We start from the raw sequence: 17,909 nt of genomic DNA, 5'->3' as shown, positions 1-17,909 counted from the left end.
ACTTCACTATCGCATCACTTCTAAAGTTACAACGCAGTGGAAATTTACCCATTACGTGACGTTACTTCTTTATGATGGTTAAACATCTTGATGATTCGCACTGAAAATTGTGATTTGTACTTGGGCCGACCTTTTGTAGAATTACTCGAATTCGGACTCAATAGCTGATAAAATAAAAATGACTCGAGTTGAGTCGCGTGAAAAGATACAAATAGAGAAGGACTATTGTGACGCGGAACGCCGTGACTTTGTACAACCACGGACGCAAGAAACTATCAAACTGGTATGGAAAATAGTAAAATACCGAAAGGTCGTAGCTCGCGTGTCGTAGGTCCTTTAGATATCTCAGTAGGTCGGTATGGCAACCATTGGCATGATGTTGTCCTCTTGATTTATAGTTGGTTACATCCTGTGTCATAATGGGTAGACTATCTTTATCCACGTTATCATTGTCAATTATTGTGACGAGTAGTCGTAGCCTACGCTTCACAGCTGTAACACAAAGGAATTTCTCGGCGATTGGACATTTCTATTCCAATAGCACAGTAATCATTATATTCAAGTTGTTATAGATCTGTTACAATATTCGAAGATAAATCTAACGCTGATTTAATTTGACCTTGGTATTCCCCTATTATTGGCGCTGCGGCCCGCGGCGCCAGCAAAAAGTAGGAAATTGGCCCGCGAGCACATTTGAGTTTGAGACCTCTGCTCCATAACTACTGTGCGCGAAGCGCAACAAAATTTTTGAGCTTTATTTGACTTTAATGAATATTAAATGTTGGTACTACGTGAAAACAGCCCCAAGATTCCTCAGGCTACCTTTCGTATTGGGGGATTAAACTACTTCTACTTGACAAACTGAAAATAGAGAAAAGTAAGTAAGTAAATCACAAATAATTACGAAGTAGAAGTAGAAGTAGAGAAAATCAGATCTACTTGAGTAAGTACCAGAAGTAGGGGAAAACTACTTCAGTACTTCCAAAAAGTAGAAGTCCTTCGTTACTGACCTAACATAGTCTCTAACATATATAGACAATAGAACTTTGGGCCTGATAATGATATGCATACTTTGATAATTATATTTTGTTTGGATTTTATCAAGACATTATGAATTTTAGTTCGCCAGCACTGAATATATGACTATCAATTGGCGACCGCGAAGATGAAAAACGGACATTTAAGAGTGAGAGATTCTATAATTGAAAGACACATATAATCCACCACATTATAGCATTCGAAAGTACCACTAGGCTAGCATGTGTACCGGGATTTAGGATTATCATATTTCATATGAGTTGATAGCAATTCTGCTGTAGATTATTATATACTTACCAGTCATACCCCAGCCTGTAATGATGCATGTTGCACCCACTGGAGGTATCATCTCCCCTTTCGGTGGTAAACATACCGGTTTATACCATTTTGAAGTGAGGTCAACTGGTTCTTCTAGTCTCAGAAATGCTATGTCGTTGCGTTCAGATCTTTATGCGCCCAACGAAAAATAATCGCGATGTTATTTTAATTTGCGATCAGATTTGTAAATGAATGGGGTAGAATTCCGTGATGGAGTGGTCGTATAACGGTCTGGCCTCCGCATTTAAATTTCCTAATACATGTAGACGCTGCGCACCAGGGATTCTCAAACTTATTCAACTTCCTACCCTTTTGAATTATCTGCATGCATGGCGTACCCCCTAAAAATAATGTTGCATGAAACACACGCAATTTAAAGACAAACACGACAGAATACGTCTTGAAGCATCATCTCAATGTAATGGATGAGCTTGACCCTGCTCCACGAGTAAATATATTCTTGGAAATCTCTTGGAAAGGTACACACGTGAATTATATTCAACGAAAACTATGGCACGAAATCTCTTCTTCAACATGCACAATTGCACAAATGCTTGAAAACCATGCTCACAAGTCACAACTGTAAGTGCAGGGGTGAATGAAAGACTCTCCACACACCCCTAAGGGTCGTTCACACTTTCACTTGTGTGCCTTGGAGTCGACTTTCATCAAAATACACCAGCCAAGGCTGTGTCAACAAAAAGAGTTCGTGTATCATCTAAAAATAGTACATTGAACGCTCTCGTATTCAACATTTCATGTTGGTGACGCCATATGTTGTGCTACGATTGTTGATATACGATGTTCTTTTGAATTCTCTACTAGTTGCTGACGATTACCCCTGACGAGTGTCAGCCGAAAATATTCGGGTTCATTTCAATAAGAATATACTATACAATTGTATATTGAAGTTATGTACTTCCAAGAAGCTGTTGTGTAAAATACTTTCTAAAAACATACGAAGCCTGTGAACGATTTGCACCCAATGTAGTCGACGTATACGATGTGGAGCGGCTGGGACCCTCCAAATCGTCGTCGGTTCAACAGTTATAGCATGTCGATATATATCATATATACTTTCAATTGTCAATGTCAATCCAACGTGACGTCACAAGTAAGGATTCGTGACGTCACGGCTAAAAGCAAGTTTTAAACAAGTACCATGTTTAAAAGATGTTTGTTTTAAATTGTTTTTTGTTTTAAACGCAACCCCAATTAAATCCGTCCCTATGCCTACTTATCATTTTACATAGGCAGACTCTGAAGATTGAAATAGGCAGTAGACACCGGTTCTGGTGTCAGTAACAGTTACAGTAGGTTACGCAGTAACTCTTATCACCGCGACAGTAGAGAAACATAAATTCCCTACAGTTAATGTAGATGTGCCGAATAACGCTGCACGGCAATATAACAGTACGGTGATTTAGGGCTTAGTAAACGCTGGGTTTGGTAAGCTTAACCTTTTTAATCTCTTGTCACATAAACGTTATTGTCATTTATTATAATTGTCACGGCTCCAGAAAAATGAAGTAACTCAATCACCCCCGAAAATTTTTTCACGTACCACTGAGGGTACGCGTACCGGTTTGAGAACCCCTGTTATACGCTTTCTAAGCAAAAGGTTAAGACCGCTTGGTGGACAAAACCTATCCTCATCTCTGAGCGGATTGGCGAGAATATTTAAAAATACATATAATAAACTATTACTGATGCTAAATACGTATATGCACATCATAATAGTATTCATATCATCAGTCCTCACCCTCCGTAGCCTGGGTGCTGCAAAGCTGCTGTCACGTTGATTCTCTTTTCGTGTCTTGAAATACTTTCCGTATTCTTGTCGTAGTCACCAATGGCGACCTGTAAGTCTGAGCTGTATAAGAAACCGACTGGTTACGTAACCCGTCAACATACGCATCGATATGTTGGATGGAGAAGAACAAACGGCGAATGGGGGAATTGACAGCGGGTAAATTTCTCTTCCAAGTCATCGTACTTCATTTTGGTTCAATATGCGCTTAAAACATCCTCGTCCTCGTCTTTGTATGCGTTCAAATGTGTGCTCATAACTTGCGCTTAATAGATGTCATTGAATAATTAGTCTATACGTTGTTGGATTGATTGTTTGGTTATAAATACTCAACGTTGTAAAATAATAAACATATCTGCGTAGAGCGTTGGTGACGATTTTCGATTGAATGCGCCTTGGACGACGGCGAACAACATTACCATATATTCATATATCTGACTTTGGCGAATAGAGAGATTTTCCCGGACAGCGTCCCATAGTTCATTGCGCTCACGTCTGCTCTCAGCGCGGCCACCAATCGCCCGAGTTTCAGTTGTATCTCATAGATGTGTAGATGGGTATCGTATTACATCACGTAAATTTAAGTAAACTTTTTGAGGTTTCGCATTCTATCCTCTATTATGACTGGCAATTATAGACTAAGGCTATAAAATAACATTTTATAATTATCAGTTCTACATATGCGTAATCGATACAATGCCTTTTTGCGAGTACATATAACTCAACCAACATTCATTCCTCGATTCAGAATGACGGGCCACTCAATCTGTTTTTCAAACAGCTAGCAAAGGGCAATGACTTTGAATCATGCCCCGTACTTCGAAAACTCCATTTGAGTTGACTGGTGATTCGAATTGTGGCTTGTTCCGTGACTGACTTCACTTGACACTCAAGTCACCTAGAAAAATCGATTGACTTGACTTGACTAGAGTCATCTTCGAAAATTGATTGACTTGAATTGACTCGAGTCAAAATGTTCAACGACTCGAGATGACTTGTGAGTCGAAGGTATTGACTTGATCCCAACACTGCTATATGTACACTGTACAGTTGTACACGTAAGATACCAGTATTACGATGACTCGAGTCATGACTTGACTCGAGTCACTTTGCTAAAATGACTTGACTTGACTTGACTGGGCGTATCAGAAATGTGGATTGACTCGTGACTTGGAGCAAAATTCACGAGTCAAATTCGAGTCATCAAGTAATCGGTGTCGATAAAAATCGCTGTATCTTGCATATGTTGTTCGCGAAACGCTGGTGTAACCCGTGAGAGCGACCAATCATTCAATGACCGTGCGTTTCACTGAGCCTCCATTATTCTTTGACAAATAAAGTGACTGCAAACGAAGTGATCGAAACTTACAACTTACGTTGTCGTAAACTAGTAGTAAAGTAATAAAATAGAAAAATGTCTATTTCTGTTCTCACCTTAACCTCTTGCTTTATTGAAATTGAATTCGAATATAGTGTATACTTTATATAGTCCTCAATCATTGGTGCAGGCTCGAATTTTATCATATCAATTTGTAAGTGGGTAATGTATTGCATCTTAGCTATTCGTTTCTCTAACCACTATTTTGGCTTGTAACTATAAACTGAGGATGTACAATTACTTACGTAGTTCAACAGTTCTACGTATATATGTGAGCGATACATCGCCTTCTTGCGTGTATGTTTAACTCTATATTCGTTCTTCGGTTCGGAATCAATGACCACTCAATCTGTATTTCAGACAGCTAGCAAAATGCAATGACGTAATCATGCCTCATACTTCGAAAAGGCAACTTGACTTGAATTGTGACTTGACTCGTGACTTGACTCGACTTGAATCGAGTCACCTCCAAAAATCGAGTGACTTGACTTGACTCGCGTCAAAATGTGCAATGACTCGAATCGAAATGACTCGTGACTCGAAGGTAGTGATTTGATCGCAACACTGTATAAAGATACACATTCTAGGTTAGTTTACTCCAAATCGGCTGAAATTAGGAGGGTAAGGGTCAGATACTTACCTAAAACTGCAGTGGGCTGCCGTTAAAACCCAATACTCCGACAACAAACTGGCTCCACAGAGGAAGCTGTAAGAGTCTCCATTTTTACGGTACAGTCCAACTTGCCACGGCCACGAACCTTTCACCGCGTTATGTCCCCCTATAATCAGGGGAGTCTGGGACACAACGTACATTGCGTAAGAATGAGGCATGCAGCCGCAGTATAGTAGATGGTGCAGTAAGGACATATGATTAAAGTAGAACAATTGTTCTACATCTCTCTGAGTTTTCATCGCAAATTAACATACAACAAAATCTGTCAAATCTCGAGATTTTTTGTCGCGCTCACCGCGAAATATAAACAGACGACGTTTCCATGTATGCAGTGGTGTATTATAATTCACGTAAATGAATTGCGCGTACTTGTAGATCGCCAATGCCCCGTTAAAACTCCAGCGAATTCTCGGATAGCTGCCACGGAGGTGGATGGCTTCGTGATTGTTAGTGAGAAATTATATATTACAAAAATAATGTAGACTGCTATGTCTATTTCGTGTTCTATTTTACGTCGGCGAAGAGCATAGCTACAGCCAGGGCCGAAACAGTAGTGGCACTTCGTCAGCCCCCCACCCCGTCACTCCACAAGAAGCGTTGGTCTTGGGCCACCATAGGGTCATCAACCAAATAATACTCTATATATTATATATTTAGTAACCAAATAAGTTTGGGCCGCTATCGAGCTCCCAAAATTGGGTGGATTGAGCCGTGGCAGTTACGGCCCTGGCTGCAGCAGCTTCGACATCTTAGTTCTTCTTCTAATCGAACAACCGACTGTGAGATTGTCATCGAATATTGTTGATTAGAACTCATCACGAAATCGGCTTAGCCCAATGCTCATATTATGGAACAAGGGTGCAGCCGAGCCATAATGCGTCAGGCGCCAATTAGAAATGAAAGACTTACGAACGGGAACTCAGGAGCAATTTCTGATTTCCCACACTCCGCTGACCCTGGCGTACCTAGAGCTGTTCGTACATGATCGATGTTGACACGTATCGCTTTAATCGGGACTAGAATAAGATACCAACCGCATTCCAATTCATCATTGTTACTCGGACAACTTTGAACTCCATCGCATTTCATTGATTCGGGCAAACAAGTTCGGTTCCAACAACGCAGCTCATTCGATGCGCAAGCGTCTGTAATGTATATTGAGCAAAAAGTATATCAGAGATATACTTCAGTACAATGATATAGAATCGATTACCTACAGCTTGCCACGATAGTGAAAATCCCGCATCCTCGAAACTATTATCGGAATGAAATTCTATAATCACTGCATTGCTCTGGCTTTCTAAATCAAGTGGCGGCCGGTAACCACAAATACGTTTGTCTCCGTACTGAGCAGCAAAAACACATCAAGATAGACAGTTCAGACACAGTTTATACTCTATACTTCATTCGTTAGAGACGGTACCTTACGGGATAGAGTCGAGCTTCCATCATAAATCAGTAGATAGTCCCCTGCACAAGGAGTGTTGAATACAGATTGCTCGATTCTGAATTCCTCATTAAATCTGATTTGAATCAACTGTAAGTATAAAACCCAATATGACACGCAAATTGAACCTGCTGTCATTAATACGAAATTTCTCGAAAAGATGCTGGTTGTATAAAATCACGAAATAGTATTTCTCGAGAGGTTATTTTATAATATTCGACTGATTTCGGTAATCGAACTAGCTGGCTATTACGATGTTCTGTACCGAATCAAAATCGAAGTGCTTCAAAGTTATTTGACACGACATTTGGTCATCTCTCGGGAGATTATGTTTTATTTAAAAAACGTAAAATTCTGGCCTGAAAATTGACATTTTCTACATTAAAACACATAATTTTGACAAAATGTCGAACTAGCGTATATTAAAGTAGGCATTGGTGCACAATGTGCACATGTTAGAATTGTAATACTTTTTTGGTTGGAATCGTTAATCCTTAAATACAAGTATCTTATTGTACTTTATTATGATTCCGTTGCTACCGACTTGGGCCACATCTATTGGATTTTTACAAGGATCAGGAGGCGGCGAGGAGCCTGAACAAACCTTCAACATTTGAGAAGGGATTCCGGAGTCGACCTCAGTCCCTCGGTCAGAATACATTCGTACGGAATGCACTATCGTGTTTCGTAATATGTCGGGGTATTGTAAGTACCCTACATTCTGGTTAATAGTTGGATTAATTCTGATTTGCCGCCTTTGCTATCATATATTTTCAAACCGTTGTTATTGAAGGGCTTTTGGTTGAATAGGATGTGAGCCCGTTGTCACTGTCCGAATATCACTTATTACAACACAGGGTTGTAATGACTCGAGTCATGACTCGACTCGAGTCGGACTCGAGTCACGATTTTCGGATGACTCGACTCGACTCGAGTCATTTTCTCAAAATACGGAAATGACTCGACTCGACTCGAGTCAATCTGTGTATTGACTCGACTTGGACTCGAGTCATTGCGCATGACTCGAAGCAAGTCATTGACTCGAGATTCAGACGGCCAAGACCGACATTTCATTGTAATTTCGGAGCCAACACACTATTGGGATTTCGTTTGTTGGTACTGGTGCTTGAAAATGCTAAAAGTGAGGAAAATTGATATATTATGCGAACCATTCAATATCACCAAACACAGTTAAAAAAGTGGGTTTAGGAAGACTTTAACTGGAAACTGAGCAGTCAACACAATGACTCGGACTCGACCCTCTGTTCGCTGACTTGGACTCGGACTTGACTCGGTGGGAATTGAAAATGACTCGACTTGACTCGAGTCAAAAATATAAAAGTGAGATTGACTTGTGACTCGAAGCCTTGTGACTTGGTTACAACCCTGTTACAACATATACCTGCTGGGGCTCTACCATGATGTACCAACGCAAATGAACGCCTCCTGGGTATTTTCCGACGCCGTAGTTTGGAGATGAAATTACGCCACTTGTTTTGTCTCTTATCACACTGCTCACTGCATCAAAAAATCATCAAATAGACGCAGAACTCACGAAAAACAGACATAAAAAGCACTCACCTACAGTGACTTCTGTCAAGCCGTTCGTCATCACTAAAATATAATGGATAATGTAGCGATTCGTAAAGTACTGATATTTCATCAAGTAATACGCCGGTGAAACCACTCATACCAGTACATACTGATCACGCACAAGCACAGCATACATTGGTTAAAGGCGCTGGCGCGCAATACCAGAAATTTTTTCGTTAATCAACATAAACAATATCTTAGTTTTGGGACGATTTAGGCTACTTGAAATTAATCTTCTCGCTGCGCGCGAATTAGCGTCGCAAAAACTCCAATAATAAATAAATAAATTAAAATACCTATCATTTACTGTAGTCAGACTAATTGTAATCGCAATTTCAAGATAACCATGTTATCCTAGTGTCGGTAAGACAGTTTGGATGCTTTAGTCAACGATGGTGGTTCTCAAGCTTGGGGTGTTGGCCCTTTTCTGGCGATCGCGAGGATGTTGAACTTAATCAGCGTCGAACATAGGCCATGAGTTGTCTGGACAACGGTGCTGACCCAGGGTTGTAATGACTCGAGTCAAACTCGAGTCACGATTTTCTGATGACTCGACTTGACTCGAGTCATTTTCTCAAAATACGAAAATGACTCGACTCGAGTCAATCTGTGTATTGACTCGACTTGGACTCGAGTCATTGCGAATGACTCGAACCAAGTCATATGACTCGAGAGTCAGACGGCCAAGACCGACATTTCATTGTAATTTCGAAGAACAAGTAAAGTAACCAGCCTATAGGGATTTCGTCTATTGGTACTGGTACTTGAAAATGCGACAAGAAACTGTTAAAAGTGGGGAAAACTAGTATTCTATAAATGCGAACCATCGATATCACCAAACAGAGGTATAAAAGTTGGACTTTAACTTGAAACTGAGCAGTCAACACAATGACTTGGACTCGGACTCGAGTCATAATATCATGACTCGGACTTGAATATCTGCTAGAAGACTTGGACTCGGACTTGACTCGGTGGTGAATTGAAAATGACTCGACTTGACTCGAGTCAAAACTATAAAAATGAGTTTGACTTGTGACTCGGAGTTTTATGACTTGGTTACAACCCTGTGCTGACCATTCGTTTAGTAGAGTCAGGTGGGCCACGGAATGTTTTCAAATTGAAAATGGAGTTGCGACCATAGGTTGGAAACCACCAGATGTGCAGCCTGCTGGTGCGGACCGGCATTTCGCCTCATAAATAGCCTTATCCGCATGACATGAATATGACTTAGCAATGTGCAATTACGTCCCCTGTCATGTCGAAATGATTGACAGAATTCACTCACAAAATTTAACAACCAGATGCATATAATAAGCCCACCAGAAGTTGCATCGATCACATGGTGGGTCCTAGACCAGTGTTCTTTGGGGCATAAATTGGCTTAAAAGTGTTGTTTCGTTTCTGCCTACAAAGAGCAATCACATATCTGTACGGAAAAACAGTATAGCAGGGGTGTCAAACACACGGCCGGCAGGACAGACAATTTCATCCAGCCCATTAATAACTCTGTTGCTGACCAAATGATAATACCGACCCGAGCAATCACCAGAGCTCAATTTCGAGATGGCCAATAGTCTAGTTCTAGTTAATTCACGTACTACATTAAAATTCCACTCCTGTTTACAATTATAGTTATATCTATATTACAAATACAATCGATAGGCAAAGCATTGCAAGTCTGACGTCATACGTTTTCATAACTCAATTTAAAACCCATGCACTAAGCGCTAAAGAGTGCCTGGCCTCGAACCTACAATCTATAGGTGTTGCAGCTGTATGGATTTAACCACTACCCTCGGCACTAGGACACTTTGGCATAAGCACATGAGTGTCTTTCGAAAGCAACCCTATAGTTAACAAGCCGTCTCGCCGCTCTTGAGTTTAACAGACAGCAATGCAATCTCTCATTTAGAGTATATTGCCATCGTATTTTTAACGATATGTTATAGGCTAGATTGGATGATCTTTATCTGCAATACACGCAATGGGGGAGTGCGATTTACTGTTTCGAGACTATAACATACATTTACAAATGCTCGACAGTTAGTCATTACACGCAACGGCTACTCCAGTTCCGTTCTATCGAAAAGCTGATGTGCGGTCGCACGGGACAAGCGTGTTGATTGTTGATTGAAATCGAATACCATATGATCAATGTTCCCTCTAATTTTTCACGAGTCTGCGCAAATACGCCAACTCACTGCGCAGGCCCTTGGACAACAGTGCGCAACCAGGCCCCCATAGGGTGATAAACCGACCCCCCTCATGCTGCACGCTTTCCCCCGCTACTAATCATCTGTGTCTGGTCTTCGTTTAGTGGGCGTTCCAACTAAACGCGCGAAGCGCGAAAATTATCTATAATTCATGATCAAATCGGTCAATATCATCGAGAAATGCATATATTGCTATCAATTTTAATCCTGTCTCTGCTCACGTAATCACGTTTACAGGTAAAGCTGATCGAGTGAGATGTGTTGGAAAAGGTAGGACCCCTAAATATAATTAAACACCTTCGGGCGTACCCGTTGGTATAATGACTTCATGCTATTTCGTGACCTCCTATCTGCTATGCCAAAAGATATTGAAATCTGGACATAAGTCACTTTGATTCCACTGCGACGATATGGTGACATACTATGGATTACTAGAAGACAGACATACAGTACGCACGAGAACGCACTTGAAATCAATACATGCGATCGATGTAGGCCTATCGCGTTGAAACACTGATGTGACGTCTTAATACCGGCAATGCATTCATTACTATCAAGACATACAGTCAGATATAATGATACGAATATTCAAGTCTGATTGAAGCAAGAACAAGATCAGCGTATGACCTTATCGACAGAAGATACCCGTTCAAACGAATCGAATAAAATCGCAAATTAGTGCTGCTGAGAAGCTGATCTAATGCAACGCCCTACAGTGCATATAGTTGCTGCATTTCCCGATCAACGTTTGCAAAGGGATGGATTTTTTCAACAATATTGGTGCTTGTACTTGCATATTCTGCATATTATCCTATATCACCATACGTGATCAGATTCGCCTGATGGAAGTGATGACTTCGAAAATTCGATGCATGTAATTGTACAGTAAATCTTACACAATATTCATGACACGCGGAGAAGACTATTCGTAGGTTTCTCGCAGTTAACTTCAAGCTGGCCCACTGTTATTTATAACTTTGTTAAACCATGTTATTTCGCCATTCCCACAAAGGATTGCGCTATTTATATGATATCAGCATCGTTCACGCGTACGATACCATAGTAAAAGAAAAATCTCTTTCGTGAGTCGCAAACGATTGCAAATTCTCATTGCTTCGCGGAGCGCAATATTTGCCTTTTCGGACCGCACTTGTGGGCCTACCTCGGTTTCAGACTTCAGCGATAGCACTATTTACCGCTGGCAATGTTCCCTCTCATTTTTCCCGAGTCTGAGCGCCTGCGCGGTGCCTTGGACAAGAGTGCGCAACGATTTTAAAAAAAGTCATCACTTCGGATTTTTTGTGCGCAGCCTAGATTTTCTGTGCGCAGAGACCGTTTCAGCACTGCGCATTTGCGCACGTGCGCAGCTTAGAGGGAACATTGCATATGATACCATTATTTGTGTAACAATTGCCACGAATACACTCTTGGAGATAGGATGACTGCTAATGAACATCATGCAATACGCATATTAGAAATATCATGTACGGCAGGAGAAGACGTCTTACCATCATGGACGAACGGTAGTAGATAATGCACGTTTGCGTACGATCCTGGAATGGTTGATTCGCCACAAAACGACCCGAACGATGTGAGTCCCGCGACTACCCAGGTTCCATTCTGCAACGCTGCCACTGGCCCCCCAGAATCACCCTGTTTAATACAGTTCATGCAGGCGATTTCCTTACCCGATAATTGATCTTGCATTGGATATTATGTCTTCGATTACCCAAGGATTATACACAATTACACAGGTCTTACTTATATAATTGGCCTACATCTAACTCAACAAATGTCCGTCCGAAATTTGATTGTGATTGCCCCAATGCACTATTACAGTATTTCATTTCTACGCCATGAAGTCACGATTATTCCATCATTATTTATTGTACAATGAAGGCAAATGCAGTGGCCTATATGTAGAAAGACAGTATAATTACCTGACAGGTGCTTGCTCCACCGAAGGGAAGTCCAGTGCATATGATCGACTGCGACATGTTCTGGATAAGGTTCAACTCACTGCATCTCTTCCTAGACACCACTGGTGCGACGACTTGTCGCATGATTGCACTTATCGGTCCCCCGTTCCCTGAAAATTCACGTGTAGTTGATGACTTCTGGCATCGGTAGCCTACGTTAGCTTATTCAAGTTTTCGGCTCAAAAGAGGCTCTGATTCACAGGTAGTATTTTTGCACTATTGAGGAGAATTCAATACCCGTAACAATTGTGCAGTTCTGTATCTTAGTAGCCTTTGCGGTTGCAGCGAAATGGCAAGATATTTCAGTATAATCGATAAATCGGTATAATGTCGGCGACACAATATTCATCTTCATTTCCTCTTAAATGCCCTTAGTGCTGCGACTGATTGGAATATGATAGGAATATTGATCAAGCGTGCTATGTGTTCTGGAAGAATTTGATATTTCTCAGATCAGGATCAATGTTTAGAACAGTGGTTCACAACTTTTTTTTACGTCGGCGCCGCGTTTCAAACTACAGAGGCTACATATAAAGGAAATTTTAAAGTAGCTCGCCTACCTCTGGATCTCACCACCCAGCTAACTCGAAAGCATGCACAAATTGCACTTAGACTTGTATAGATGATATATCGGTTATTTTAGCATTGATAGACGCAGATTGGCGAGTGATATACATTGAAATAAACTGAAAATGCATATCACATACTACAACATACTATTATATATGTCGTTATGTGATAGCTCTTTATGTATTCCAGCACGCAATACGCAAGTTTCCGGGTGGTTAATACGCTGAGTAATATTGGACTTAATGCACTTTATACTTGACTAGGAGCCGTTATTCTGATTTTAGTGAAATTATGCATGTCGAAATTTACTCCTTACAAAGACGATATATAAAGGTCAATGACCAGCAGAACGTAAGATATATCCTCATCTTACGGGTATTCACTATTCATCCATGCGTTTGACGCTAGTCTGCAAGAATCCTCTTTTCCGGTTTACAGAAGTGGCCTTGGACGGCTTTAGACATACCTAATATCCCTCATTTTAGCATTCATATACAGAAATTGAATATAACAATTCATCGAAACAAACAACAACAACTGTCGTCTATGATATTTTATGGCTATTGCAATACTTCTGGAACTTGGAATTTGGACGATAAACAGAGCAATCATTATTGGCTCGAGGTAAATCGCGCCGGGCGCGAAAAAAATCATAGTTGAATATTTTGGTAAACATTATCATGTACAACGTTAGCACGGAGCATGTAGACATTTCAGCGATTTTGTTGTCTAATCCCTCTATTACCCCACTTGAGTTTGGCTCAAACGTACCTGACCACAAGCTAAATCAAAACCCAATGGCACAGCTACACGCCTTCACCAGTCACACTTCATTCAGAGATATCTTCTGATTAGTGCAAGGTTTGGTATCAGTAAAAATCTAGCATCGGTGTGTGGATGATACGATATCCCTCGTGCATATAGCGTTGATGGTATGTTCGGGTAACAAACTGAGTTTAGAACCTGACAACATCCGCAAAATCTTACTTGATAACGGTTACCCTGAACACGTCATCAACCGCGGCATAGAGAGAAAATTAACGCAATTCAACGAAGAAAAGTCAACAGAGCCTAAGAACGAACAACCAAAGATGTTTATATCCATCTACCTTGGATTGGTCCCATTTCCACCCGCTTTGAAAAACAATTGATTTCTGCGGTCAGTAAGTGTTACGATACAGTAAAAACAGATGTGTTTGTTTGTTTTGTGGTATTCATGGTGTTTGTCGACTACTATGGTCATTTACACCAGGCCGATATTATTCTTATTTTCCGTAACTGCCGACTCATAGCACGACCCACCTCGAAGCTTTTGTAAGACACCGCTGACGCGGATGAGGTGGCTAGGAGCGAAACCAATGTGATTTTTACGACTGCACAACTGCTCCCTTCGACACGCAAAGACGTGCTCCCTGCACTTCAACCAAGTAATGTAGTGTACGAATATAAGTGCCACTGTGATTGTGGCTACGAACGTCAAAGCGTCTGCAGGAACGCATAAACCAGCATGATGTCCCCAGATTTATCAAACACGTGCATCAGGCTCGGTGAGAAGCTCACCCTTAACTCATCCACCTAACCTTGATGCTGACAGATCAAAGATCATTAATTGTGCCATCAGCATACATCTATTAGATAATCCGATTTGTGCGAATAATTATCGAGGCGACAGATTTCGCGTCGTTGGGAGGGGCCGTTCACACTTCCATTTGTGTGCCTTGGAGTCGACTTTTATCAAAATACACCAACCCAAGCTCTGTCAACAAAAGGAGTTCGTGTACCACCTGAAAATAGTACATTGAACGCTCTCTCGCTTGAAATTTCATGTTGGTGACGTCATATTTTGTGGCACGATTGTTGATATACAATGTTCTTTCCAATTCTCTAATAGTTGCTGACGATTACCCCTAACGAGTGTCAGCCGAAGATATTCGGGTTTATATCAACGTGAATATACTATTCAATTGTTTATTGAAATTCTGTACCTCCAAGAAGCTCTTCTAATATTATTAAATGGACCACTGTTCTGAATCATCATTGTAACGTTCCGTTCACGTATCTAATGTGAACGTGAACAGAGTGCTCGAACCATCCCCACTATCTCAGAGTTTCATTCCAAAATGTTTTACGAAAGTCTTGGCAACGACGGAGTTTGAAGTTCATATTTGCCTTTACTTCGATATTTCCCGATCATTAACACTTATTCACAACTATGAATAATTCAATATGCATAGTATGTTGCTACCGCAGGCGTAGGCATAGATTCACACAGTCTTGTTCGTAGACATATGATGCGAGGGAGTGACATAGAGTTCGCTGTCCGGAATGACGCGGGCATCATAAATGTTTGTGAGCAACATGCATAACTGTAAAGGATGATTGAATTAGGCTACAGGTAACAGGAATTTAGATGTAGCTCAGGGACGGGCAACATACTGCCGCGGGTCGGATCCAGCCCGCGAAGGGGTTTTGTCCGGTCCGCAGAAAGTTTCTACCCTGAAAGTGAAATTATATTCTGAAATTATTGACAAATTTTATGCGTTACAGGATGAATCCGAGTCTGCCAACCTGAGAAAGAGGGAAATGAAACTACTTGCTGTGTGTTCGATTGTACATATATTTTAGACCATGCACATTAACGAGACAATGCTGCGTTCCAATATAACTGATGTTCACGTGCAGACTTTACTAAGGGTTTCTACATACGACATGAAGCCAGAGTTCAAAGGACTTGTTGACAACTCTGCCCGACCACAGATGTCTGATTGACTTCAACAGCTACCGTTAATAAATTCCTTAAATACTGTTTTTGGTATCTGTGTTTTAAACTTTAAGTTTATATTAAATACGATTTATACCTTGTGTAGGTGGATAAATACGCGATTGTGTAATCCGACCCGCTAAGTAGGGCCTACTTCATTTTATCATATCCGGCCCGCCGACCGGAGAAGTTGCGCGCCCGTACGTGATTAATCCGTGACCGCCTCTCGGCGCATTAAATTCGTCATCGACCAGAATAACTGAATACACTAGTTTCGATATTTGGGCAATCTCACGAGTTCTTCCCCATCCGGTCATCACGATCGTGTCACCATCCATAACTTCGTACTTGGGTAGGCAAATCGGCTTCACCCATTTTGTGAAATTCACCGGAGTCTCCAAGTAAAGCACAGCGATATCGTAACCGTAGGTGAAACCAATATTGTCGATCCAGCTACGAAAAGCAGAATTCTCTGGTTAACTGGGTTCGACTTTGCGAATTAACAAGGTAAGGTAAAGCATAATAGTAGGCTACTTTACTGTGCTGGCACGGTGTCGAATTGTTGTCTCAATGACTCACTCGTATTTAGGATGAACGAAAACTCGCTGAACCAACACCTTCTGTTCATCTTCCTCGTCGACGTCAGTGAAGTCATAGGCGCCGAACTTGATGTAATACTGCTCAATACTGCATAAAAAATGATGATATCGGATGTATTCTCGGCTATTCGAATTCGGTTTCTCTTATATATAATGAACTTGGTGATTCAACAGGTGTTTGTCGAATTGACAAACATACAGCTTGAACACGCAAAAGTCAAACCAACCACACCCGGAGTGAAACAGCGCGCCGCCCTCCCCCTCTAGTCGTCGAATTTCGTCTATAATAATAGCATAGTAATAGCATATATATGTTATATCCCCTTTCAGCCCACGAGATCAGATGCAGCGGTAGGTCTGAGAGAGGTGGTGTCATCCCAAGTTTAGCTCACGGTAATGGTGAAAAACCAATTAATTATACATCTACGGATACCGCCGTTATCAATTACTCTGTTTTATGTCGTTGTTGTTTTATCTCCCGGCTCCTGAATCGCTCACATGTACCAGACTAAATTAAAACAAAAACCACTTTCATGAAACGCAAGCGATTCAACTTTACATTTCGTCACGGGGTGCATCATTTTCTTACATTGCCATGACAGGACTATTTGGCACCGGTCATGTAGGCGGCTATATCAACAATGGACAAGTGGACATATGATACATCTATAGATGGCCTACACCTGTCCTACACGTGTCGGTCATTTTTAGACAAAATTTTCTCGCTGCCGATGTTCTGGCAGCACACTTCATGGACTCTCATTTTGCTCGAAACTACGCATGTGTTGGTGTGTCGTGACGCTATGGTGGCCGGCGCCGAAATCCCTATTTTTAATAAATTAAATTGGAATTCTTGGGGGTACCCATATTAAATTCAAGACACGCAGGGGCATTAAATCGCGCTAATTTATGTTTATTTACTAAATAATTTTGGGATTGCTTCGAGAGTCCCAACACACAGTGGTTTGGAGTGTTGCAGTTACGTCTCTGATCCACACCGTATTATTTGAATTAACAATCTTGTATAAATAGTCTAGCCGTCTGTGTTGTAGAGCTTAAAAGTGGCGTCGGTCGCCTTATCATTCGGACAACAGGTGCATGCACGGGAAAATGACCATTTACGAGACCCGGGTAGAGGGTGCTATTTTCTTGAGGAAAATTTTACCGAATAAGAATATCTGACATCTGAAGGGCTCAATGAGACGAAAGAGATTGGGAACCAAGGCACCGCATTAAGTCATTTTCTTGATTGTATAATCGAGAAAATTATGAGCTGATCTTTATCGAATATTCGAAAGGTGTCTGTCGAATTCAGTTTAATACATTGTTTTCGTATCACGAACCCGCGATTAGTATTAATACCAACATTACTACATAAACAATCCAGTTTGACTATTCATGCGATCCCCGGCGTGTGAGTCTAAAGTAAACACGAGTAAATTTTAATTCTTGAATGTGTAAAATATATAACACCTCGGTACGTTTAATATACCGATAAGACTGGCCGCGGCATACATATGGTGCGGTAAA

General features: G+C 41.1%; 1 protein-coding gene across 1 annotated transcript in view; it reads right to left on the bottom strand.

Annotated features, from left to right (window-relative positions):
- LOC145450194 (ovochymase-2-like) overlaps window positions 1-17,909 on the bottom strand; it is a 35,220-nt gene that overhangs the window by 1,761 nt on the left and 15,550 nt on the right. Inside the window, exons 14-26 of the mRNA XM_080328701.1 lie at window positions 16,360-16,467; window positions 16,076-16,233; window positions 12,411-12,559; window positions 11,979-12,123; window positions 8,246-8,278; window positions 8,067-8,182; window positions 6,641-6,754; window positions 6,431-6,563; window positions 6,252-6,362; window positions 6,127-6,188; window positions 5,185-5,339; window positions 3,119-3,229; window positions 1,336-1,484 (exon numbers count right to left, since the gene is read on the bottom strand). Coding sequence (XP_080184827.1) covers window positions 1,336-1,484; window positions 3,119-3,229; window positions 5,185-5,339; window positions 6,127-6,188; window positions 6,252-6,362; window positions 6,431-6,563; window positions 6,641-6,754; window positions 8,067-8,182; window positions 8,246-8,278; window positions 11,979-12,123; window positions 12,411-12,559; window positions 16,076-16,233; window positions 16,360-16,467 — 1,544 coding nt within the window. The remainder of the gene's footprint in view (window positions 1-1,335; window positions 1,485-3,118; window positions 3,230-5,184; window positions 5,340-6,126; window positions 6,189-6,251; window positions 6,363-6,430; window positions 6,564-6,640; window positions 6,755-8,066; window positions 8,183-8,245; window positions 8,279-11,978; window positions 12,124-12,410; window positions 12,560-16,075; window positions 16,234-16,359; window positions 16,468-17,909) is intronic.

This window comes from Botryllus schlosseri, chromosome 11 (genome assembly GCF_051294905.1).
Source record: "Botryllus schlosseri isolate E-star chromosome 11, Bs_hap1, whole genome shotgun sequence".
Classification (NCBI taxonomy): Eukaryota; Metazoa; Chordata; class Ascidiacea; order Stolidobranchia; family Styelidae; genus Botryllus; species Botryllus schlosseri.
Note: the sequence above shows the minus strand (reverse complement) of the source record. Positions and strands in the feature narration are given on the sequence as shown.